The following is a 21,368-nucleotide window of genomic DNA, read 5'->3' as shown; positions in this document are numbered from 1 at the left end:
GAGTGAGAGAGACAAACAAATGTTAAGTGAATATCTGTTCAAGTATGTTCTGTTCTAGGTCCAGATTCAGATTTTAGTGTGCCTCTGACTGAATGTGCCTTTTAGCAAAAATAACAAAGCACAAGATTAAGATTTACTATTTTTCAAAACAAAAAAAATAACTAAATACCAACTACTGCACACACAGTTTGGTCCACTATAAGACATCCAAGTAACTAAGAGAAAAACAGTTGTGTAAGTAGTACATGGCCGTCAGGGGCATTTCTTTGCAGTGTATGAATCTCTCCTGTGCAAACCAAATGTGGAAGATCAATACATTGCGTGACCTCATTGAGGCTATATGTTCTTGGGACACAATCTTCCTCCAGGACCAGGTTCTTTTTCCAGCTTCCGAATGACCAAAATCTCTGTCAGTCATCCACTACTCACATAACCTGTTACATTGATGAGCTAAAGCAGCCAAACATGAGCTGAAAAGAAAATGCATCTCCAATGTAAGCAATCTGTCTTTGAGTCTTCGGTCTTCGCATAAGGCTTGAGTGGACAGGGTTTTGGCATTTAGTATAGCATAGTTTGTGCATGGGGAGGGAAGGTCTTTACCCACTGGGAGCTTCTACTCGTTTCTGTGCAATAAGGAAAGCAGCAGAGGTATCCACAGTTGATACGGTCATCTCAGGACTACTAGCAAGACTTGAGATGATAGCCTGGCCCATCAAGTTCTCCTCGAACACTGATGAGGTGACAGACAAGGTAAACAGATCTACCTTTGCCTTCCCGTACAAGCTTTACTCTGAAGTGATCAGGACAGTGTAGAGTCTCCAAGTGGCTGATGTGAAGGACTGCAGACACACTGTCCAAATGCACCAAACATCTTCCCGGTAAGGCTGGTGAGAAATGTCTTGGAGCTTGAGGAGACTGATCTGCGCCCAGGCATTTTCCGAAGGCCACCTGTCCTGAATTTATCTAACCACTATAACACCATGAACAGGGAGAAGTGAGACATTCCAGGGAGATTGCTGCTGTACTGCTGTACACCCAGCATTCAGTCAGAGGTCTTTTAGGTACCTCTAAAAAGGTGTAGAAGAGGGGCATCCCTAGCATGATGCTATATTCAAAAGCGGACAGTGCAGCTTGCATACATCTGCAAAGCAGTACTCCTGAAGGCAAACCGGGGAAACCACCTGTGCCTTGGAGCAATTACAATGTGGAAATGCACATTCTATGTTTTAAGAACCTGTAAATCAGACCTAAACCTCTGTCTACGCCAAGTGTCCTCTGTTAAACAGTTATTTACATTTTCAAGGAGGGCAGTTACAGGAATCTTCTATTGTTCCACCTTGCTGCAGAACCCATGGTTCTTCTAAACTAAGAAGAGTCTTCCAGAGCAGGAAAACTAGAATCAAAAACCGTCGTTTACAGGAAGTAAAATGGAAGTACGAAATCAGATGTCATCTGGTCAGACTGGAAATGCATTTTAGTCAAAACAGAATTCAAACAAAGTATATTAAGGTGCTTCTCAGACCCAAAATGCATATTAATGACCGATATAGACAGGCTCAGATATTCATTCACTGCAAAGCACCACTCCTAGCTGTTCGCAAGCACGAAAATTAACAGCCCTGAAAGACCTACACAGCTTTTTTCTAATACTGGCTACAAAAATCTATTTTTTATTTTGTATGCACAGGGAAGTAGTGAAGCATAGTGGTTTTGAGCTGGGCTGTGGCAGTGTTTTGTAATGGACTATGTAGTGTGGCAAAATATGTGAGGGAATAGCTCCTACAGTTGTGGACTGTAATTTTCTACTGGCATAAATACAATCTGCATTGACATTGTTTTCTATAAAACTATGAAGCAAGTGTGTGAGAGAGTATGTACCTCTGGGTTGAGCAGGTGCGTGTGTACGACTGCACGCTTGATGTCATACAAGTCTGTGTAGTGCTCCAGTGCTCTCTGCAGCAGCCCTGCTTTCTCACACAGCTGGGCAATGTGGGCACGGTCATAATTTGTGAACATCTGATTTCCCAAGATGGCATCAGCGACCTACAGAGGGCACCAAATACACAAACACTCAGAACCACATAAAGGCCACTGATCCTCACAGGTACATAAAAGGCAGGTAGGGTGTTTTCAAGGATTGCATGCTCTTGAGTTTGTAGATAGGTTAAGCCTGCTGTTGTGCATAAGTAGCTGAAATGTACCATGCATAGTTTTTTGTGCGTTTGTGTGTACAGACCTGAGGCGCATGCATGAGGTTCATCTCCAGCAGACGAGTCTGGAGCGGCCCCTCTGAGGGGCGGTTGTTTTTCAGGGCATCCAAAAGGAAGGAGGTGCACTGCTGAATCAGGTTATACTCCATAAACACATCCACAATCTGAAGCAGAAATGCACAGAAGATAAATCATAGGTAGTAAAAAAAAGTAAGGGGAATATGGCAAAATGGTTGTATGACTGGCTTAAAAAAAAGTTCATATTTTGGCAAAAACTAATATATTTATTCATCAGTATAACCAGATGCAATTCAATCTTGTTGTTCATGCAGATATATGGGTTCCTTACAGGCTCTCTACAAATGGTCTAAATTATTAAAAAGATACACATATTTCTTCGGTGTTGTTATGACGCACTAAACAATATGTCATTAGTAATTAGCATTTTCCTTTTAAAGCAACCGTTTTCCAGGCCTCCTCCCCACCTGTGTGATGTCAGCCAGTGGCTCCTCATCCTGCACCAGCATCTGCGCAAACTGTAGACCTTGGTCTGGACTTATTCGCATCACATTCCTCAGCAGGAAGATCCAGTCTGGAGTGTAGCCCACCTAGGAATAACAGACAAGCTTAACCTTTTGAACATCTAGACACATTTCAGAGTTTGGATTTTTATCAAGTTATTGAATTTAAATTTGGTGCTTCGTATCCATTTTTCAGTAACTATTTTGAAAGTAATATGTAACTTGTGTTGTTTGAGAGTGAGGAATTGTATGGGTTCATAAACAGGACTTGAGAATTTAAGGTGTACATACAGGCCTTTAATGAGAATTCAAATATATAAACTAACATCAAATTAGTCACCAACTATAGACTTTCTCTCAAGTGTAGGTACTAACTTGTCAGCTTACCTTTTTGGCATACAAAACAATTTTGGGGAACTGGCCAGTTTCAGCAAAGCACTGGATGACTTTGTTAGGGACATTGGCCCTCAAGTAGACGCTGAGAGCCAGGGTGGGATCTACAGATTTCACAAGATCTCCCAGCTCCTCAGAACACTCCAGCTACAAGACAACACACACATACTTTGTAGTAAGACTAAAATGATCCATTTGTTTGTATATCATAAACAGTGCATTTGGGGGGAAAAAATGTACATGTTAACATATGGGTTGCAATCTAACTGTAGACACAAATGGAAAACACAGATTCTATTCTTACAATCTAGTGTAACAGGAGTAGATCAATACATTTGCCCATTAACTGGGGCAGGTTTTGAGAAGTGCATGCAGTTCACAGAAAGTCCACATTTGGCCATCTCTTTTTCCATTTTGTGGCACTAAAGGGGAAAACCCAAATAGTCCTCAAACATAAACACATTACCTCACATGCAAAACAGCACAAACATCTTAGATAACATTCTCTCCCTCTCTTGCTCGCTCAAACACAAACAAATCTCTTATACACTGACAGTGTTCTCTCTCCAATGCACTGCACACAAGTACACTCCCAGTCATACAGATGCACTCCCACAGGAAGGGCTTCCCAGTAGGGTGTGTGTGTGTCCTGATTCTAATCTCCCCTCTGACCTTATCTCGCTCTCCCTCTGCTTGCATACCTTATCCTCTTTCAGCCATTTTTCCAGCAGCTGCTTACGGCCCTGCTGCAAGACTGGCCTGCACAGCTCCAGAGACTCAAACTTGTTGAGCTGGCCCTGGTCCAATAGGATTCCAAAATACTGCAGCAGAGGAGAGGTCTGGCCTGGCTGAGCAGGCACACTCTGAAACCGCCGGATGGTGTCTGGAGTGCGTAGAATCCCCTGAACCAAACAAACACAGAAGTGGGTCAGACAGAAACATACATTCACACAGACATTAATACACATACACACACACAAATAAAGTAATATATTTGTTATTATATGTAAGTCAGTAAAGCTTCTCTTAAGCACTATAAGTGGCTGCGCCCTTCTGTTTAAAATGTTTTGAAACTGCTCTAAAATTGGATTACTAGAATACATTCACAATCCTAACACACGCCCATCCACGCACATGCGCACACACACCTTTGGAGCATTGGCTGCTACTTTGGCAGCCTCTGAGTAGTTGCCTCCAGCAAACAGGTTGTTGAACTTGCGGGCAAAGAGCTCTTCGGCTCCAGCAAGGTTGTTCCTCACAGCCATCCGTAAGGCCAGGTCAGGGTTCTGCAGGACGTTGGTGATGTAGGGGATGATGTTCTCCTCCTCCACACACACCGACAAGACCTAGACCACACACACACACACACACACACACACACACACACACACACACACACACACACACACACACACACACTATTTTGAATCGCTCAAATTACCAAATAACTCTTTTGTAGCCATCAGCTACATCAGCTTTTAACAGTGAAGACAAAGAAGATAAATACCTTCATTCAACAATGAACATTTTAAATAAACTTCTCTGTTAATATAAAAGATAAATACAACTCCAATATCTTATTCCTGTCAATTTCTAAAACCAAGGTTGTGCAAAGTAGTAGTAATAAAACAGTAAATAACACAATAAAAAAAAGAAAAGGGAAAAAAAAAAAAAAAAAAAAAAAACATTTTCCTTCAGTTTTTCCATGACCATAAATGTTTTGGATCACCAAATGTGAGGCATTTTAGACATCATATTTTGTGTGTCTGCTCTGTTTGTATTAACGACTTCTTTTGACACTCTGTTGTGGGATGTAGCAGTTGTGTGGACTGATCGCCTCCCTCTTGTGCGATCAATTTTTGTATTAACAGTGGAGTCCATCATTCTAAAGTTGACTAACTTGATCTTCTCTTTTGTCCTCTCAGGCCATGTCTATGCCTCACAGACTCCTAGGCCTCACACCAATATAACTCTGCGCTCCACTCACACACCAGAGTGATGATGCTGCAGATGTGTGGCTTTGCTCGATGTGCTGCCTTATAGCTCTTGTGGCGCAACATTTACAAACTGTAGCGGTTTTATCCATGCGCTTCACTCACGTAAGAAACTGTATGTTTTCACTACAGCTCTGTATCCAGATTAAGGGAATCAGTACTGTAAAAAGGAACAGCAACAAAAAAAAAATAAATAAATAAATAAAATAAAAAAAAAAAAAAACCACATTCCACATCATATGGTCAAACTTGGGCAAATTATTCTGTGGTTCACTTGCGTTCCAAACCGTTCCTAGGCAGTACAAAGGTCAAAATACCAAAACAAAAGATTTTCTTAGATTGTCGTTTTGGAGAAACAGCCTGAACAGGTGTGTAATTATCTGTCATGAAACATGATCCAGCCACTACAGGGAGATGATGTGGGCATTACAATATATATATAGCCTGAACAGGTGTGCAATTATCAAAATAATAAATAATTCCCACCAGGAGTTCTGTTCAGCTTTACAGACTGCACTCAACAGCAGCTCCCACAACTTACCATGTATTCAGACACAGCATGACGCATGTGTGCCTGCAGCAGGCAATACGCGTACCACAAGCGTTTAAACAAACATGCAGTCAGTGGATCAGCCTTAGCAGGGTCACATTTACAGCTGTTATTCCGCATGAATACACCCTGCTCGGCACTCACAACCCACCACAGCCCACCCACCCCCAACAATATGGGTCAGCTCATAGCCAGGGAGAGAAAAGAGGAGTAAAAATAGCACTCTTTGTGACAATGGCTTTTCAGCACAAAAGAGAAAGCGAGAAATGTGAGAGGAATGGGGGAGATGGAGGGGACAGTGAGCGTGCAAATGTGAGAGGAATGGAGGGGACCGTGCAAAAGGGTGAGGAGAAAAACAAATGAGGTGGGAAAACCGTAGTACTGCAGCAGGCAGAAGGGAAGAACCACTGACGTCAATAAAAGCTTCAGGCATAGAGAGGACGATAGGGCGGAGCTGTGAGTCACCCTGAGTGACAACCAGTCCTGTAATGTTACTTCATTCCAACACAAACCGACAAAAAAATTTTTTTAGCTATACATGTGTAACAAACTTCATTTTACAGCCCCCTGACAGTCCAGCTTTAGCAATCAAGTAGTCTAATGATCATTTGACAGAGCGAGCAGTGTTTAGGGTTTTTTCCCCCCATTATAATGGCTACAGTTACCACAAGCAAGGGCCAAAGAACCAATAGATCACATTACTGGATGAGCAAGAGTGTGTGTGTGTGTCTGTCACATTACACAGGCTGAGAATCACAAACACTGTAGTAAGCCTGGCAGAATGGAGATGGTGGGGGAGGATAGAGATGATTTCCCAGTGCAAGTGACGTGTTCAGCTTCACAAAATATGATTGGCCGAGATTCATTACCAGGCTCCTCCTCTGTTCATGCTGAAAGGACTGAGGCTGCAAGTCAATGCCACCCACAGCATGATCACATGACATCTGGCACACACACACACTCACTCATACTCCCTCAGCCTCCTCTCTTTATCACACTGTCCCTCTCCCGTTCACTCAGTTTCTATCTCAGCTGCAGCTATTTTCAGTGATTCCTTTATGCTCAAGGTCATAGTGCTTTTAAGTGCAAACACAGCAACCTCCAACCTGCCTGTTCAAACTTCACTCTTCACTGTGATTGAGGACGCAGGATGTACAATCTGCTGGGATACATACTACAGAGATTAAAGCACAAGGCTGTGTCATGTCACAAGCTTAGCGCGACAGATTCTCCATCATGAGCTTTGTGCATTGTAACTAAATAAGCACACTCTTGTGCCAAAACAGTAATTAAATAAGCTAAACTACCAATTAACTATATTTACTCAGTCTCTTTCTCACACACTATATAATAGTATATAATCATATATATATATATATATATATATATATATATATATATATATATATATATATATATATATATATATATACACACACACATACATATATATATATATATATATATATATATATATATATATATATATATATATATATATATGCGCCTTCCATTTACATACTAATAACTAGTGGCTGTTGCTGTGAGTGGAACAACTTCTTGTCCCAGACAGAATGTGTGTATTATTGAGCAAGGTAACAGTACTCTCCAACACCACCATTGAGTTTGGAAGCACTGACACCATGTAGATCAGCTTTCGGTCACCCGCTGAAATATTCATGGTCCAGCCCAACCTGGCCTGTTAGAAAATTCCCCATAACTGAACACAGGACAAAAAAGGAGGTTGCGAATGTAGCCACTGCTTCACCTGAGAAACTAAACACCTGATTAGCTCAGTCAATGGCATGCTAAAATGTGTTGGGGGAGGTGAAGGATCCTTCAATGATTAGTTTCACTGAGCAAGGCCACTTTGGCTGTTACGGCCTTGTTCTTCTAGGCTCAGCCTTGAGAGGTAGGAATGAAGAAGAGTGAAATGCATGCCGGTGTAGGAGGGGAGAGCTCTGGACAGTGGGTATAGAACAGAGAGATGTTAAATGCTTAGAGGACAGTTTTACTAAATCATTTGACAAGTCATTTGACCAGTCAATTCGTACAGAACAATATATGAGTGCAATTTCACCAAATTACCACATATAGCCTGGAAGTGCATATCAGGTATCACTCTGTCACAGTTCTATGTGGAATGGAATAGAACTACTTTCACTGAGCTTCAGTAAACTGAAGATGATTCACTCGGGGGTTTTTCCATATATTGTCATATTGGAGTCATATTTCAGGAGAGAAAGTTTGTCTCTTAATTGCATCCTTTTTAAGTATAGCTTAGTCAGTCCCTGTCAAACTGGAAAGGGCTCTGTGTGGCTCAGCGGTCTCATGCACTGCCACTATGGCTTTGCATGTATCAGAGAAGACACGTGTTAAGCCCTCATCCTCCTAGTGTCAGAAGCTTTGCAAGTGCTAGGGGGAGCTACGAATAAGTGGGTTAATTGGCAGTACCAGATTGTAAGAAAAAAGGAAAACCTTTGATTAAAAAAATTCTATAAAAATAATTACATTTATAAATAAATACATAAACAAATAAATTGGGCATTAATTATACCTAAATGAAATTAACTTAAAATCCAAAAACAAACATAAATACTAAAACTGTTCCAAAAGTCCCATTTGGATGGGATTAAATTTATCCCATTGGTCCATTAAATGGGGTCCTGGAGCAATTCAGGTGTATATATGTCATTTTACCATGCTACAACACTGCAAGAATGCTGAATTTGGGTGAATTCTGGCGATTACAAGATTGCAAATTCCTGGATGAACTGATACTGATAAACCAAAAACGCAGTGTTCTATTGCAAGCACATTGAGAGTCAGTGTCCTCTCCAAACTCCTATTAAGCTTTTATTCTGGCTTAAACTACAACATGGACCAGGAAAAAAAAAATCTCTTTTACAGCTCATTCAGATGGAGACATGCATGTAGAACATTTTTGGAGTATATTTAAAGCTAATCCCATCATTTATGGCTTTACTTAATCCTTACCAAGACACCACCCCACAATTAATCATCGAAATGTAAACACAAATGCCCACCCAGAAACATCTACATAGATTCACGTGAGAGAGAGGACTAACAAGGGTCTCATGAACCTACTAAAGGGATCATATGCATACCTGTCCTTTCCTGTTGACACCAATGATCCCAGAAGTGGCTTCATGCGGCGCAGTAACAAAAATGGTCTCCCCGCTAATTCTGTTCATGTAGATGCAGGTGCCTGTCTCCAGGTCGTACAGGTGGATGTAGCCATACTTGGTGATAAGGAACACCACGTCCTGTTTGGGGCTGATCTGTTTAAAAGAACAGACACGGTTTTAAAACTACTGAAGATTATATTTAAACGTTTTACTGCTTAAACACTTCATTGTATTGACTGCACACCAGCAGCTACACACCTGCATGGCCACTGGGAAGTCATTCTGAGCCTCAGGAGGGAAGAACACATCCACGGCTTTCTTTGGAAAGGGCTGATTACCAGTCGGTGGAGTTCCCACTTCAATGATATGAAGCTAAATTCCAGAAGACATCATTCAGCATTTAGTTCAATTAACTATACAAAACCCGGTCAAACACGGTAACATGGAGGCACAGAAACAAATGTCTCATTAACAATTAATGTGTTTCTTTTTTGTGACATTATGGCATGTGTCTTAAATCTCATTCTTCATATCATCTTTGCATTAAAGGTGTTATATAAGGCTACAATTTTTATATACGCCATCATTAGATGTTACTGTTACTTACACAAAAAAGGTAAAAGTAGTTACCGGCTATGTCTCAAAAACAGTGTTGACTACAATTTCTATTATTGATTGTTGATACTACAATACTAACACTTCATGCTACACACTTTGTTTAAACAAACTGTAATAATACAGTGTGCCTGTGATTAAACTAGTAGATATATATGCAGACATGCCTTTCCACCAGCCTGGCCCCTGACAGCAAAGCAGAACAGAGTTGACTCTTCGGTGTTCCCTTCCATTTTGAACTGAGCGAAGCTGGCAGCGTGGCCCTCAATGGGTTGAGACACCTTCCTGTCTACAGAGTACAGCTGCATTGCCCCGACAACACGGTTTTGCTGCAACAAAATAAAAACAATTTAAAAAAACATTAAATATCAGTAACTATCACTTCAAAAGACACTTTTTAAAATAAATGAAAAATGGATTTCTACAACATGGGTGGTCTGTGTACCTGAGCTGAGATGCCAATGAGGAGGAGCCATTTCTGCTTGGCATCGGTGCGGTAGTTGATGATTTGGCAGCCTGCCAGACTGGAGTGGCGATCAAAGACTTTGACCGGCTGAGAGTCTCCCTCCATGCTCCAATGGTAGACGGCGTTATCGGTCACCAGGGCTACAGTATTCAGGGAGATCCACTTCCAGAAAGTGACATCATCCGTCATGGTGTGGGCCTTCATCTTACTCTTCATCTCGATGTTAAAAATCTGAAGGGTTTTGGCAGCTATTAAGGGGTAAAAATAGGACACACAGAAGTTGAAGGGAGTCTGATGGACCCAAGAGCAACTCAACACACAGAAACTCTGCTTGAAAATAAGACACCAAATTCCACAGATCATCAAATTAAAGTAGAACAAATTGATAGCCATGGCATCAGGCAAGCACACCATGACCAGAAAGATCTAGTACAGCAGGAAGATAGGGACAAGGCAAAGAATGGAAAGAAACAAAGCAACATTTAGAGAACAGAAAAAATATATTATCTGCAATTAGGTAGAAGACCTGTTTTACGAGAATAAACAAGGATGTCTGGATGAATTTAGACACTGTTTGCTAATTTCACCCCTAATATATTGCCACAGTTTAACTGGCTGGTTTGGGTTACATTAAGGGTGTTAAAGGAAGAGAAACAAAGCCAATTATTCCACTCACCTGCCTTAGTTCCAACAGACATGTATCTACAAGTACTTGAATTCAGAGTTTTCAAACCATATTTAAATGTACAAAGGGGGCTCAGAGCCACAAGAGTGCGAATGTCTTTAGATAAGCAGCAAGGAGTGTTTTCTGCAGAGGTAGCATTTAATTTGAGGCCAGAAGTTGTTCTGTATAAGATCATAAAATCATTGCAGAGTGGGGTAAAAACCAAAGCATTAACGGGCAGAATTTTAGTCATGATTTTGCACACTGACTGAAGCGGATTAACATGTTTAAGGCATGTGAGTATATGATTCCAGCATCACCCAATGATCACATGACATGCCTCTTTCAAGCACAAAGCATTAGAAATAATAACTACAGGGTGGGATTCAGTCTGTCTGCAATCAGTATTGTCAGGATTGTTTAAGCACTGGGAACTAAACTACAATCTCGAACATAAGCCTCTACAGTGACAGTCAGAAACATTTGCTATCGAGAATCTACAAGAATCGACTATTACACAAAGCATAACTAATCATTACATTATTATACTGAAGTTTGAATCTGAACATCAGGTAAAGCAAAAAAAAAATATAAAAAGCCTTACAGCAGGACAATAATTAACTTGATCACAGTTCAAATGATCATGCCGTTTTTGCACAAAGACAGCAGAGTAATGTGTCTTTTTAAACAACTAGCGCATGCTGAACTGCAGACCAAAGAAAAAGGCCATGAAAATCAAATAAAGTAAACCTGCTTTTAAGTGAGCAACAACCAAAGAACCACCGACTAGCTCTGAGCCGGAAATAAACCGAAGCCACTGGCCAAAAGGACTATGAACAACTACAAGAACCATAAAAATAATAAACCCTTCCTTAACCCCATATAACTACTGTAAAAGGAACACACTTTTATGCTTGTTCAGACAGTCACACTCAGAAGGTGAAGGACAGGTTTTAAAATGGCAAGCAAAACAAATTGGAAAAATTTAAAATTTCAATTAAAACAAAGAAAGGAGAAAACGGACGACGCATTAACGGCCCAACTGATACTGCATCAATTACATGTCTTAGAAAAATTGATATGATGCGCACATTCACGCTGTGAAAATTGTGAAAGTTAAATCCTGTTTAGCTCAAGTAGGCCAAACGGTGCTGCATGGTCAAGCACATCGATCTACAAATCAGCTAACATTTAAGGAATATTACAAAAAACAAGAAATTAAAAAATTTAAAAATGTTGTCATGTAGGCATAGGTAAAAATATGGACTTTCTTGACAAATTCTTGTATTGTGTAAGATTTAAAATTTACTAATAACTTATTAATAACTATTACATTATATTAAATTAATATTACATTGTAAATTAGACAACAAAAATGGTAAGTAAGTACACTGGAACTAATATCAACCTAGGCCAGTGTTTCTCAACCCTGGTCCTGGAGGCACCCTGCTTTGCACATTTTAATGGACTCCCTACAAGTCTAAAACATGTCTGAAAAGGCTTGTTAATGAGTCAATTAGTTAAATCAGGTGTGTTGGGAGCAGGAAGGGCAGGGTTAAGAAACACTGATCTAGGCTACAAAACATTTAACATGTGCATTATTTCTCCAAAATACCTAAAAATGTACACAATAAGTAAATTCCCTAAATTTCCAAAAATCTGAAAAACAGGATTGTAACTTCCACAAGATATAGTACTTAAATAGTGACTCACCGTCTGCATACACATAAGAAAGCAGTAATAAAACAAGAACAAACAAAAACAGACAAAAAAAACAAACAGACAAAGCAATTATGACTGCAGGACAAAACTCAAACTATCGCCTATTATAACTGTTAGCCTAAATGCTGACTAAATTTAGAAAAACACTGTAAAACATCTGTCCACAAATGGTATGAGGTAAAAACAAAAAAGTAAAAACAACTACATACGCAAGCATGGATGAGACTATGAGGCTCAGCAAGACTAAAACAAAAAACGTTCTGATACAGTAATACTAAATGTAATAAAAAATGAATAAATAAATAAGATATAATATAATAATAATAATAATACATAAATCATTTTTGAAAAAACAATTACAAAAGAAATAAAAAACAAATGTTGTACCAACACATTTCTATTTTATGAAGTCTTCCAGTAATGTTCAACACAAAAAGAACTGTTTAAAAATGAAGAACTTGTACCTTTAAGGGCGATGACTTTGCTGGCTGGGTTCATGATGGCGCTGTCTGCAGAGATTGGTCGACGGATAGGGCTATTTGGGTCGGCCATGTCAATAATCACCACCTGTGCCTGCTCACCAACCTTTTCCCGAATGCAGATGAATTTATCTGACTCCATTGTCAGAGTGCTGAACCCGATGTTAGCTGGGTTGATTCCCAAGTTTTGGAGCTGTGGGGGGAAAATAAATAAATAAATTAATTAATAAAAAGACAATGTCAAGACGGTCACAATTTATTTTTGAACTGCCTGTAATGCAAAACCACTGCACAAAACTGTCTATATGTACCAAAGGTCACAGTCGTCCAACATATGGCTAAATGATGTTGACAAAGGACAATTTTTCCCCAACATATAACATTCACAGGTGACCGATAAACTCTTGTGCCACTTTGAAGAGGGTGTTTAGACTTCCATCTTCCATCTAATGCGCTTCCTGGTCAGGGTCATGGTGGTTCAGGCCTATCGAGAATTTTTATTTATTTATTTATATATATATATATATATATATATATATATATATATATATATATATATATATATATATATATATACACACACACACACACATACATACATACATATATATACATACATACATACATACATATATACACATACACACTAGGAAACTGACTCAAAACAAATTTAAACAAAGAAAGAATTTTCTAATGGTATCACCCACTACTTGTTACTGAAATACTGAGTACTGGGCAAACACAGATACCCATCCAACATTTTGACCCTTTAAGCTCTAAGGCCATCATACTTAAACTATTCTCCAACACTCCACTCCCACAAAGCACAGCCAACATGACCTCACACAATGGGACTGTGTGTTATTTGTTACAGTATAGGAACAGAATTTCTCAGATAACCATTATCTGCCGATAGTTGCCCAACATTACTACTAATCAAAACAGACAAGTCTCATACATATAGAATCATTTAAAAGTTTGGGCACCTTTGTTCAAAATTTGTGCCACTGTGAACGGTTAAGTAAGTACAAGATGAACATTTTTATTTTTATTTTATTTATTTATTTTTGAGTGCAAAAAAAGGAAACTGCCACTGTACAAAGATTTGGGCACCTCAAAATCCACAACTGACTGACTACCTCAGGAGGTGCTAGCAAAGCACTTTTGTAAGTCGTTCTGGATAAGAGCGTCTACTAGACGCCTTAAAAGTAATGTAATGTAAGTACTTGTATGTGGTCTAATGGCCAGAGATCTTTTAGTTGTAGCTTTGTTGAGCTTGGCGTTTTAAGGAGCTCTCCTCACTTGTTTTTAAATACGAAACACTTGTATGTGGCAGGTTGTTGTCAATTGTGTTTAGCCTTTCTTTTGGGCAAGTTTGTTGAGAGAGTTCATTGAAGACTGTACATGTACTCAGTCTTCTACATTCCTGTCCTTGTACTGCAGCCAAAGGATTTGTGACAGTCAATCACGTCTAAGCATTTGTAATAATATTTAGACTATGATATTCAAACTTTTGCCTGCTTTTTGTAATTACTACATAACACAATACTTGTGCTTTTACTTACAGTACCTAAGTAGTAAATTTTATAATAAACTACTTGCAATACTTAAGTAAACAAAATGCTAAACACTTGGAGTTAGAGCTTAAAGAACACTTGTACCTTTACTCAAGTCTGGGTCTCTAGTACTTTATACATGTCTGTTCCTGACCCATTCTACCCTGACAAACCATGTTTGAGCGGATGAGAATAGAAAGCAAACACTAAAGCCAAGTAAAGAGGCAGTGGGACGCCAGCTTTGCACCACCACACCAGCTGCTTCAAAAGACAATTCTACAGTCTACAAGGCTCGACCTGGCAGCCCAAGCACATGGTCTGCAGCCTTCAAAAAGCCTAAGGCAGCAAAGCAGAGGCTACAGTGGCAAACAGAGGCTGCTAGAACATGCTGCAACTCACACTATCAGATGGTTTCATTATTATATAAAAAAAAAAAAAAAAGTTCTCCTGCTCTCAGGTGCCTAGCAGATGATTTGACAGAATGCTTGAAATTAAAAAAAAATTTTAAAAATGAAAGGGAAAAAAAAATGAAATGAGAACAGACACACACGTGACATAACTGAATGATGCAGCGGCATAACGGACTACAGGTTACTACTGCAGGATATTACTATATAGAGGTCTGTCTGCTACTGAAAATGGGAGTAGCACTTAATACTAAAAGGCAGCCAAAGCCCCGCCTTCCATATCTCATCACACAGATTACCAACGGCAAGGAGAGGAACTCAAGGGAGTGAGCTTCAAATAAATAAATAAATATATAAATGCTTAGAACTGTCTACCAGCTGCCAGACACAGGAGATGACAGGAATAAGAGCTGACAGTCGAGCGCAAGAGTGACAGCAGCCCTTGCATAATCTCACTTGCTGCACATGAGAAACCATAATGCCAAGGAAAGCTAATGTTGGACAAGAGGGCAGAGCTCACAAACCTATGGCTTTTGTGAAACCTATGGTCAAAATGAAAGGTTTGTGGACAGAATAGGGCAAATATGTTCAATAGAAGTCCCCTAAATTTACAGTTAACAGTACAATAAAACTAATGATCATACTAGTTGGGTATGATAAATAGGGTATAATGCAAAGGAGTGAGTTTCACAATATAAAATTAGACCACATTGTTGGGAATGACTGCAGAGACAACCACACCTTTACACTCTTATTATTAAACTGTTTATTCACAAACGTATTACTTGATACTTTAGAGCGATATGACCTTTAATATGCACTCTCTTTAGCTTTGTCTATCTCTGTCACAGTGACAAAGACACAAGGCCTTGGAGATTGTTTGGAAGACAGTGAGATGTTCTGCTGAAGGCCATTATCGTGATGCTTTTACTGTGCTGGGCAGAACAGAAACTTAAGAAATGGGAAGTAGTAGAGCTGGGCGATATGGTAAAAATACTATATCACAATACATGTAATCACAGACTAAAAACATCAGTTGCAACAGATTCAGTCTAATTACACTGTTTGTAAAGAAACCTGCAGCTGATCAGTGTTTATTAAGCACGGTCAGTCTCCTCCACATGCTGAGAAAAGCATATTGTTACCACAATAACAATTTATCACAATACAACGATAGCCATGCTGTGGTCAATTACCCAACAGCCTTGATCTGTGAATTTGTTCATTTTATTGAAGATGATCATTGATCAAACATTTTTTGGGCACTCGTCTTCATCTGCTTTTTTTTTTTGGTATGAGCAGCAGTGTCACCGTCAGTAAATCCATATTTTACATATTTTACTGCCCTCATGGCAGGCAGTTGGGGGGGGGGGTGTTACACACACACAGTTTTGTTTTATACAGTAATGAACTTATAATTAGACTTAAAATACAATAATAATATACATACTACTTTCATTACTGTAAATACAGTGTGCAGGGCACAACTTTAATCAGAGCCAAAAAAACTTTCCTAAATAGTACATTTACTCTTTTACTTCCAGCATTATGGTCAGAAAGCAGAGAACAGGACCTAGTTTTTTTTTTTTAGAAGATCTCAACAGAACAGATCAGAACAGTTCACCAATAAAGAAAGCAGAGAGACACGCCCAAGATCCACACCCACATTCCACTTTGCCACAAAGGAGCAGGAAGTTCCACCTTTACACTCTGCTGAAGCTTGACATTATACACTCACCAAGCAATTTATCAGGAAGACTAGTACCGGTAGGGCCTCCATTTGCACTCAAAACAGCCTTAATTCTTCATGGTACGAATTCTACAAAAAGCCGGAAACACTCCTTAAAGATTCTGGTCCATGTTTACATGACTGGCCATAAAATTCATGCAGATTTTTTCAGGTGTTTTTCAGTTCTGTGAATCGCTCATCTCCCACATCCCAAAAGGTGTTCTACTGGACAGGTTTAAACAGCGATGTTCCAAAAATGCGATTCATCATCAATCCTGCCACTCTGAGCGTGGCAGGATTGATGATGAAATTTACATGATTTTATGCATTGCACTGCTGTCACATGACTGGCTGATTAGCATAGGGGAACCTAATTCCTAATAAATTGCTCAGTGAGTTTTTTTTAATCATTTAAGAAAAGAAACAAACAGTAACTGAAGCATTAAACACTCCTTTTCTAGTTCACCCTTTTTTTAGGCTTGTTTGGACGCTAGTGTCCTGCCCGCCATGTCGCTGATGACATCACCACAGAACATGATGTTCTTATTGGCTGCAGGGAAGCCCTGCCCTTGCCAGGTCGCATAGTGCATGACGCGAGAGAGACAGAAACGCTAGTAAACGTAAGACAATACGTCTCTGTGCTGCAGCGCCTGTCCTAAGGGAAATGTGATTCAGGGTAGCGCCACACACATACACACAGTCAGAAATAACACATTTATTCCCCCTCCGAGATGACCTACATCTTAGCAAAGCTCACTGCCTGACACTTTCCCCAACACAGTGACACCTTGTAGGCTTACATTCACCCAGAAACATTCCAAAAAATCCTTACAAAACTAAGGCAGGTGTCAAATCTGTCTAGGAACTTAAATAATGCAGCTACAAGAAAGTTCCCGAGGAGAAAATGCCTGCTTTAACATTGACCAACAGGTTATGAAGACTGATCCTGAAGCTAACTTTCTATTTTGAAAGAGAACTGAAAAATCTTCTACTCTCTAGCCTCAAACAGGAGATTTGATGGGCTAATAATGCTCTGGGTGAACAGTGCAACTGTAAAATGTTATCTGCATTGGAGGAAGCTTGATGAGCTGCTATCTAAAAGGTATACCTGGACTCTTGAACTTCCTGTGTTTTTTTCTCCTGACACTTCAAGATCAGAGCTGAGTGCTGAAAACCAATGAGAAGAAAATTTGAGTGTGGAATTGCAACTCCTCTGCCAGATCGGTGGCTTTCACCGATATCTGCATATCTTACTATATTGTCTCTGTACTACACTGTCTATTTGGAAATCTGAAAAGAAAACCACAGCCTAGTGTTAAGACTACACATAAATGAGATTTACAGCTAAGAATTAGGTAATAAAATCAAACCAATGGGTTTCTGTTTAGAAAGCCCCCCCACTAAGGCACAAACCAAACCCAACCAAAAGAATCAAAGTAGGAGAGTCAACAACGAACAAGTGAATGTGTGATAAATCTGCTACTGATGAAGCTGAGAATAGATGCTTGTGCATATACATATTTTATATTTATTTATATAGATCGGAATATACACTATATGGATAGACATTTAGGTGTGTCATTAAGTTACATTGCCCTAGGTGTATTAAATCAAGCACCTAACCATGCAGTCTGCCTTTACCCACATTAGTAAAAGAATGGGTCATTCTAAAGAGCTCACTGAATTCCAGAGTGGTACTGTAATAAGATGGTACTATCACAAGAAGTCTGTGAAATGTCTTCATTCCTAGCTATACCACAATCAGCTGAGTGGTATTATTGAAAAATGTAAGCGTTTTGGAATCACATCTCCTCAGCCACAATGTGGCAGACCAAGTAAAGTTACATAGCAGGGTTGCCGAGTGCTGAAACAGCAACCGCAGAGTTCATAATATCAGGACAAAAATCGTATGCCAGGAGTGTCATGGCAATGGGTTCCCATGGCCAAACAGCTGCATGCAAGTCTTCCATCAACAAGCACAATGCCAAGTGGTGTAAAGCATTCCAGCAATGGACTCTCGAGCAAGTTTTGTGGAGTGATGAATCTGGCAGTCTGATCAATTAGTTAGTGTTTGGTGAATGGCAGAAGACTGTTACCTGCCTGACTGTTTTGTGCCAACTGTAAAGTTTGGTGAAGGAGGGATAATGCTGTGGGGTTGTTTTTAGGGGTTGCTCCAGTAAAGGGAGCTTTAGGATGCCAATACATTTTATGTGAACAATTTTATGCTTCCAACCTAGTTTGGGGAAGGCCCTTTTCTGTTATAGCATGACTGTGCCCCAGTGCACAAGGCACAGTCCATAAAAAGGCATGGCTGGGTAAGTTTGGTACAGAAGAATTCCATAAGTTTAAATCTAAACTGGGAAGCTCCATGAACAAGAAGGTCATGTGTTTTTTTTACACGCCCCTCAAACAGATTTAAAACGTTCTTCTATAAGAAAGGGAATACATTCCAAGCCATGCTATCTAGGTCTGGGTTTAACTTAGTACAGTAACAATAAGAAGTCAAGTGGAATCATTCTGCATTCAGTATGCAGAGGTTACATCCCTGGGTGGGATTATATATGTTTTTTAATGACTTCATATAATAAATGTCAAATTTGACTGAAATGCCAAGCCCTAAAATAAATCTTCATTGGTAAGGAGGTACAACACAATGTGTCTTAACTGACATCAGAGAAAGGGATGAGTCTTTTCAAACACGCACACCGGTTACATAAGAGCACGCCTGCAGATTCCCACTCCCAGCTTGCCGGTCCACACACACACACACACACACACACACACACACACACACACACACACACACACACACACACACACACACACACTTTACTTCAACAACAGATCAGAGAGAGTTCCTACTACAAATGAAGCAAGGCAAGTGTATGCCACATATGCCACAGCGTCAGCAACTCAATTCTAGCTTAAGCAGCACATTTTACAGTGCGAGTTTTTACACTCCCACAGCCATAAATCAGTTTAAGTGAAAAGGTCGACTGTCGGCAACGAAAACCTCAACGAAAGCCTAATCGCGAAGCATTTTGAAGGAAGCACTCTGGCACTCAGAGGCCTCCTAATCTTGGACAGATAAGTTGGTGCATCATTTAAATTCATGGCTTGTAAAGCGCTGAGTGCACATCCTCTTCGCCACTACCAATGTCCCACAGGAAATTCAACGGCTGTTTTCACCCCCTTTCTGAAGCTGTCGAGGGAAAAATGGCACCTTGCTCAGCACATAACCTTGCGTCCTGCACCAGCTAAAGATCAAGGAAGGGCAGGGAAGGATATGCAATGTGCTGAGGCTTGCAGCGCACTGCCACCGTTGCTCCACAACAGGAAGCGGCGATCTATTGTCTACCGAGCTGAAACAACACGTTCACAGCCGTCGCCACGGTGACCAAGCGACCGGTGGTGACATGTGACTAGTCAAGTAGTGGCAGATGAGACAGAGCTAAGGGAAGGGGAAAGGGAAAAGCTGGAATGCACATATACATTCATTACCACCACCCCCCCCCCCAGCCCACCAACCCTGCCATCCTCAACCTCTTTCAACAGAGCTTCCCTACCATAGGTTAATGTTGCTGGGAAGACCAATGAAAATTGCCACGCTGCATCCACATGAGGCAGTCATGAGTTGTCAGCAGGTTAGCAGGTGAGAGTTTAAAGATCAAATGCTTTAAGGTGAAGTATTAAATGCCGTACTACTGCTGTAAAACATCAAATATTCACCACTCGCCTCACAGCCACATGACCTGCTCCTGATTGAAAGGCCTCTGTTCAGTGTGGGGCTACCTACAACAGGCTTCGTATTCATTAAAGAGTACAGGTTAGAGCTAAAGTTTCGTTCAAAATTCCAACTTGATACTAGTTCTGTGTTCTGTGTCAATGTTTAGGCTTGCTTGTCCAACTTAACTATTTAACTAGCAATCTTAAAGTAAAAGAATGTGGACACCTTATTATTCGATTTTGCATTAATATGTTAGTTAGATATTTAGGCGAATAATAATTTAACAGCAACTACATGAGTGGCTGAACTTGGAGCTTCCATAAGCTCTTTTTAAACTCGTGCTGGTTCTAGCCTGACCCCCACTGAAAGGATATAAGGGGGTGTTTCAGTTTGTGTCTCCACTGAAATCATATGATGCGCCAACACTGTAACAGTAGTCATTTAGGTTGGGCATGTGTGTTTGTCTTGTGTATGTGTGTGTGTGTGTGTGTGTGTGTGTGTGTGTGTGTGTGTGTGTAAGAGAGAGAGAGAGAGAGAGAGAGAGAGAGAGAGAGAGAGAGAGAGAGAGAGAGAGAGAGCGCGAGAGCGAGCCTGATAAGTTGCTTATGTTGGAAAAAACTGAGCTATTCGGCCTATGGACAATGCAGCTATGTCGTTTTCATATGAAGCTCATATGTCTACTTGAAACAAAGAAGAAAACCTAGCTGTACAAATGGATTATATACAAAAGTGCAAGCTAGGAGGTCAGACAAGCAAAATCAGAGAGTGTGAGTATGGAAGTACAGTCTTTTACCCCCCACTCTAACAACTTTAATACTGAGCTGAACTAAAGCTCAGCTTTGATAACTAAGTGCAACAATACATTATGTGTGACAACCTTATTGGGAGCGTTAAGCAAGGTCAGGTACAACAAGCATTGAGCAATTCACCCTTGTAAAACCCGATGCCCCCTTCATTATGACACTTGCATAGACAATCACCATAAACCCCTGTTTTTCGCTCAATGTACCCTGAATACTATTAGTGGTCTATGCTTAATTGAAAACGAACAATCATCAGGACCAGCAGTGATGGGATTAGTGCTACTGCTGCATGAGACAGAGAAAGAAACAGACCAACAGCAATCCAGTCATGATAGAGAGAGAACATTCCAGGCTACTATGTAAATATCATGTTCAAGAGCAGC

The 21,368-nt window shown here is 40.1% G+C and overlaps 1 protein-coding gene across 1 annotated transcript in view; it reads right to left on the bottom strand.

Annotated features, from left to right (window-relative positions):
* The window catches only part of cltca (clathrin, heavy chain a (Hc)), a 41,233-nt gene that overhangs the window by 18,027 nt on the left and 1,838 nt on the right, over positions 1-21,368 (bottom strand). Inside the window, exons 2-12 of the mRNA XM_072658562.1 lie at positions 12,749-12,956; positions 9,878-10,146; positions 9,600-9,761; positions 9,076-9,189; positions 8,797-8,970; positions 4,273-4,470; positions 3,826-4,026; positions 3,119-3,271; positions 2,696-2,818; positions 2,237-2,374; positions 1,879-2,043 (exon numbers count right to left, since the gene is read on the bottom strand). Coding sequence (XP_072514663.1) covers positions 1,879-2,043; positions 2,237-2,374; positions 2,696-2,818; positions 3,119-3,271; positions 3,826-4,026; positions 4,273-4,470; positions 8,797-8,970; positions 9,076-9,189; positions 9,600-9,761; positions 9,878-10,146; positions 12,749-12,956 — 1,905 coding nt within the window. The remainder of the gene's footprint in view (positions 1-1,878; positions 2,044-2,236; positions 2,375-2,695; positions 2,819-3,118; positions 3,272-3,825; positions 4,027-4,272; positions 4,471-8,796; positions 8,971-9,075; positions 9,190-9,599; positions 9,762-9,877; positions 10,147-12,748; positions 12,957-21,368) is intronic.

This window comes from Salminus brasiliensis, chromosome 16, assembly GCF_030463535.1.
Source record: "Salminus brasiliensis chromosome 16, fSalBra1.hap2, whole genome shotgun sequence".
Lineage (NCBI taxonomy): Eukaryota > Metazoa > Chordata > Actinopteri > Characiformes > Bryconidae > Salminus > Salminus brasiliensis.
This window is presented reverse-complemented; position numbering and strand designations above follow the sequence as displayed.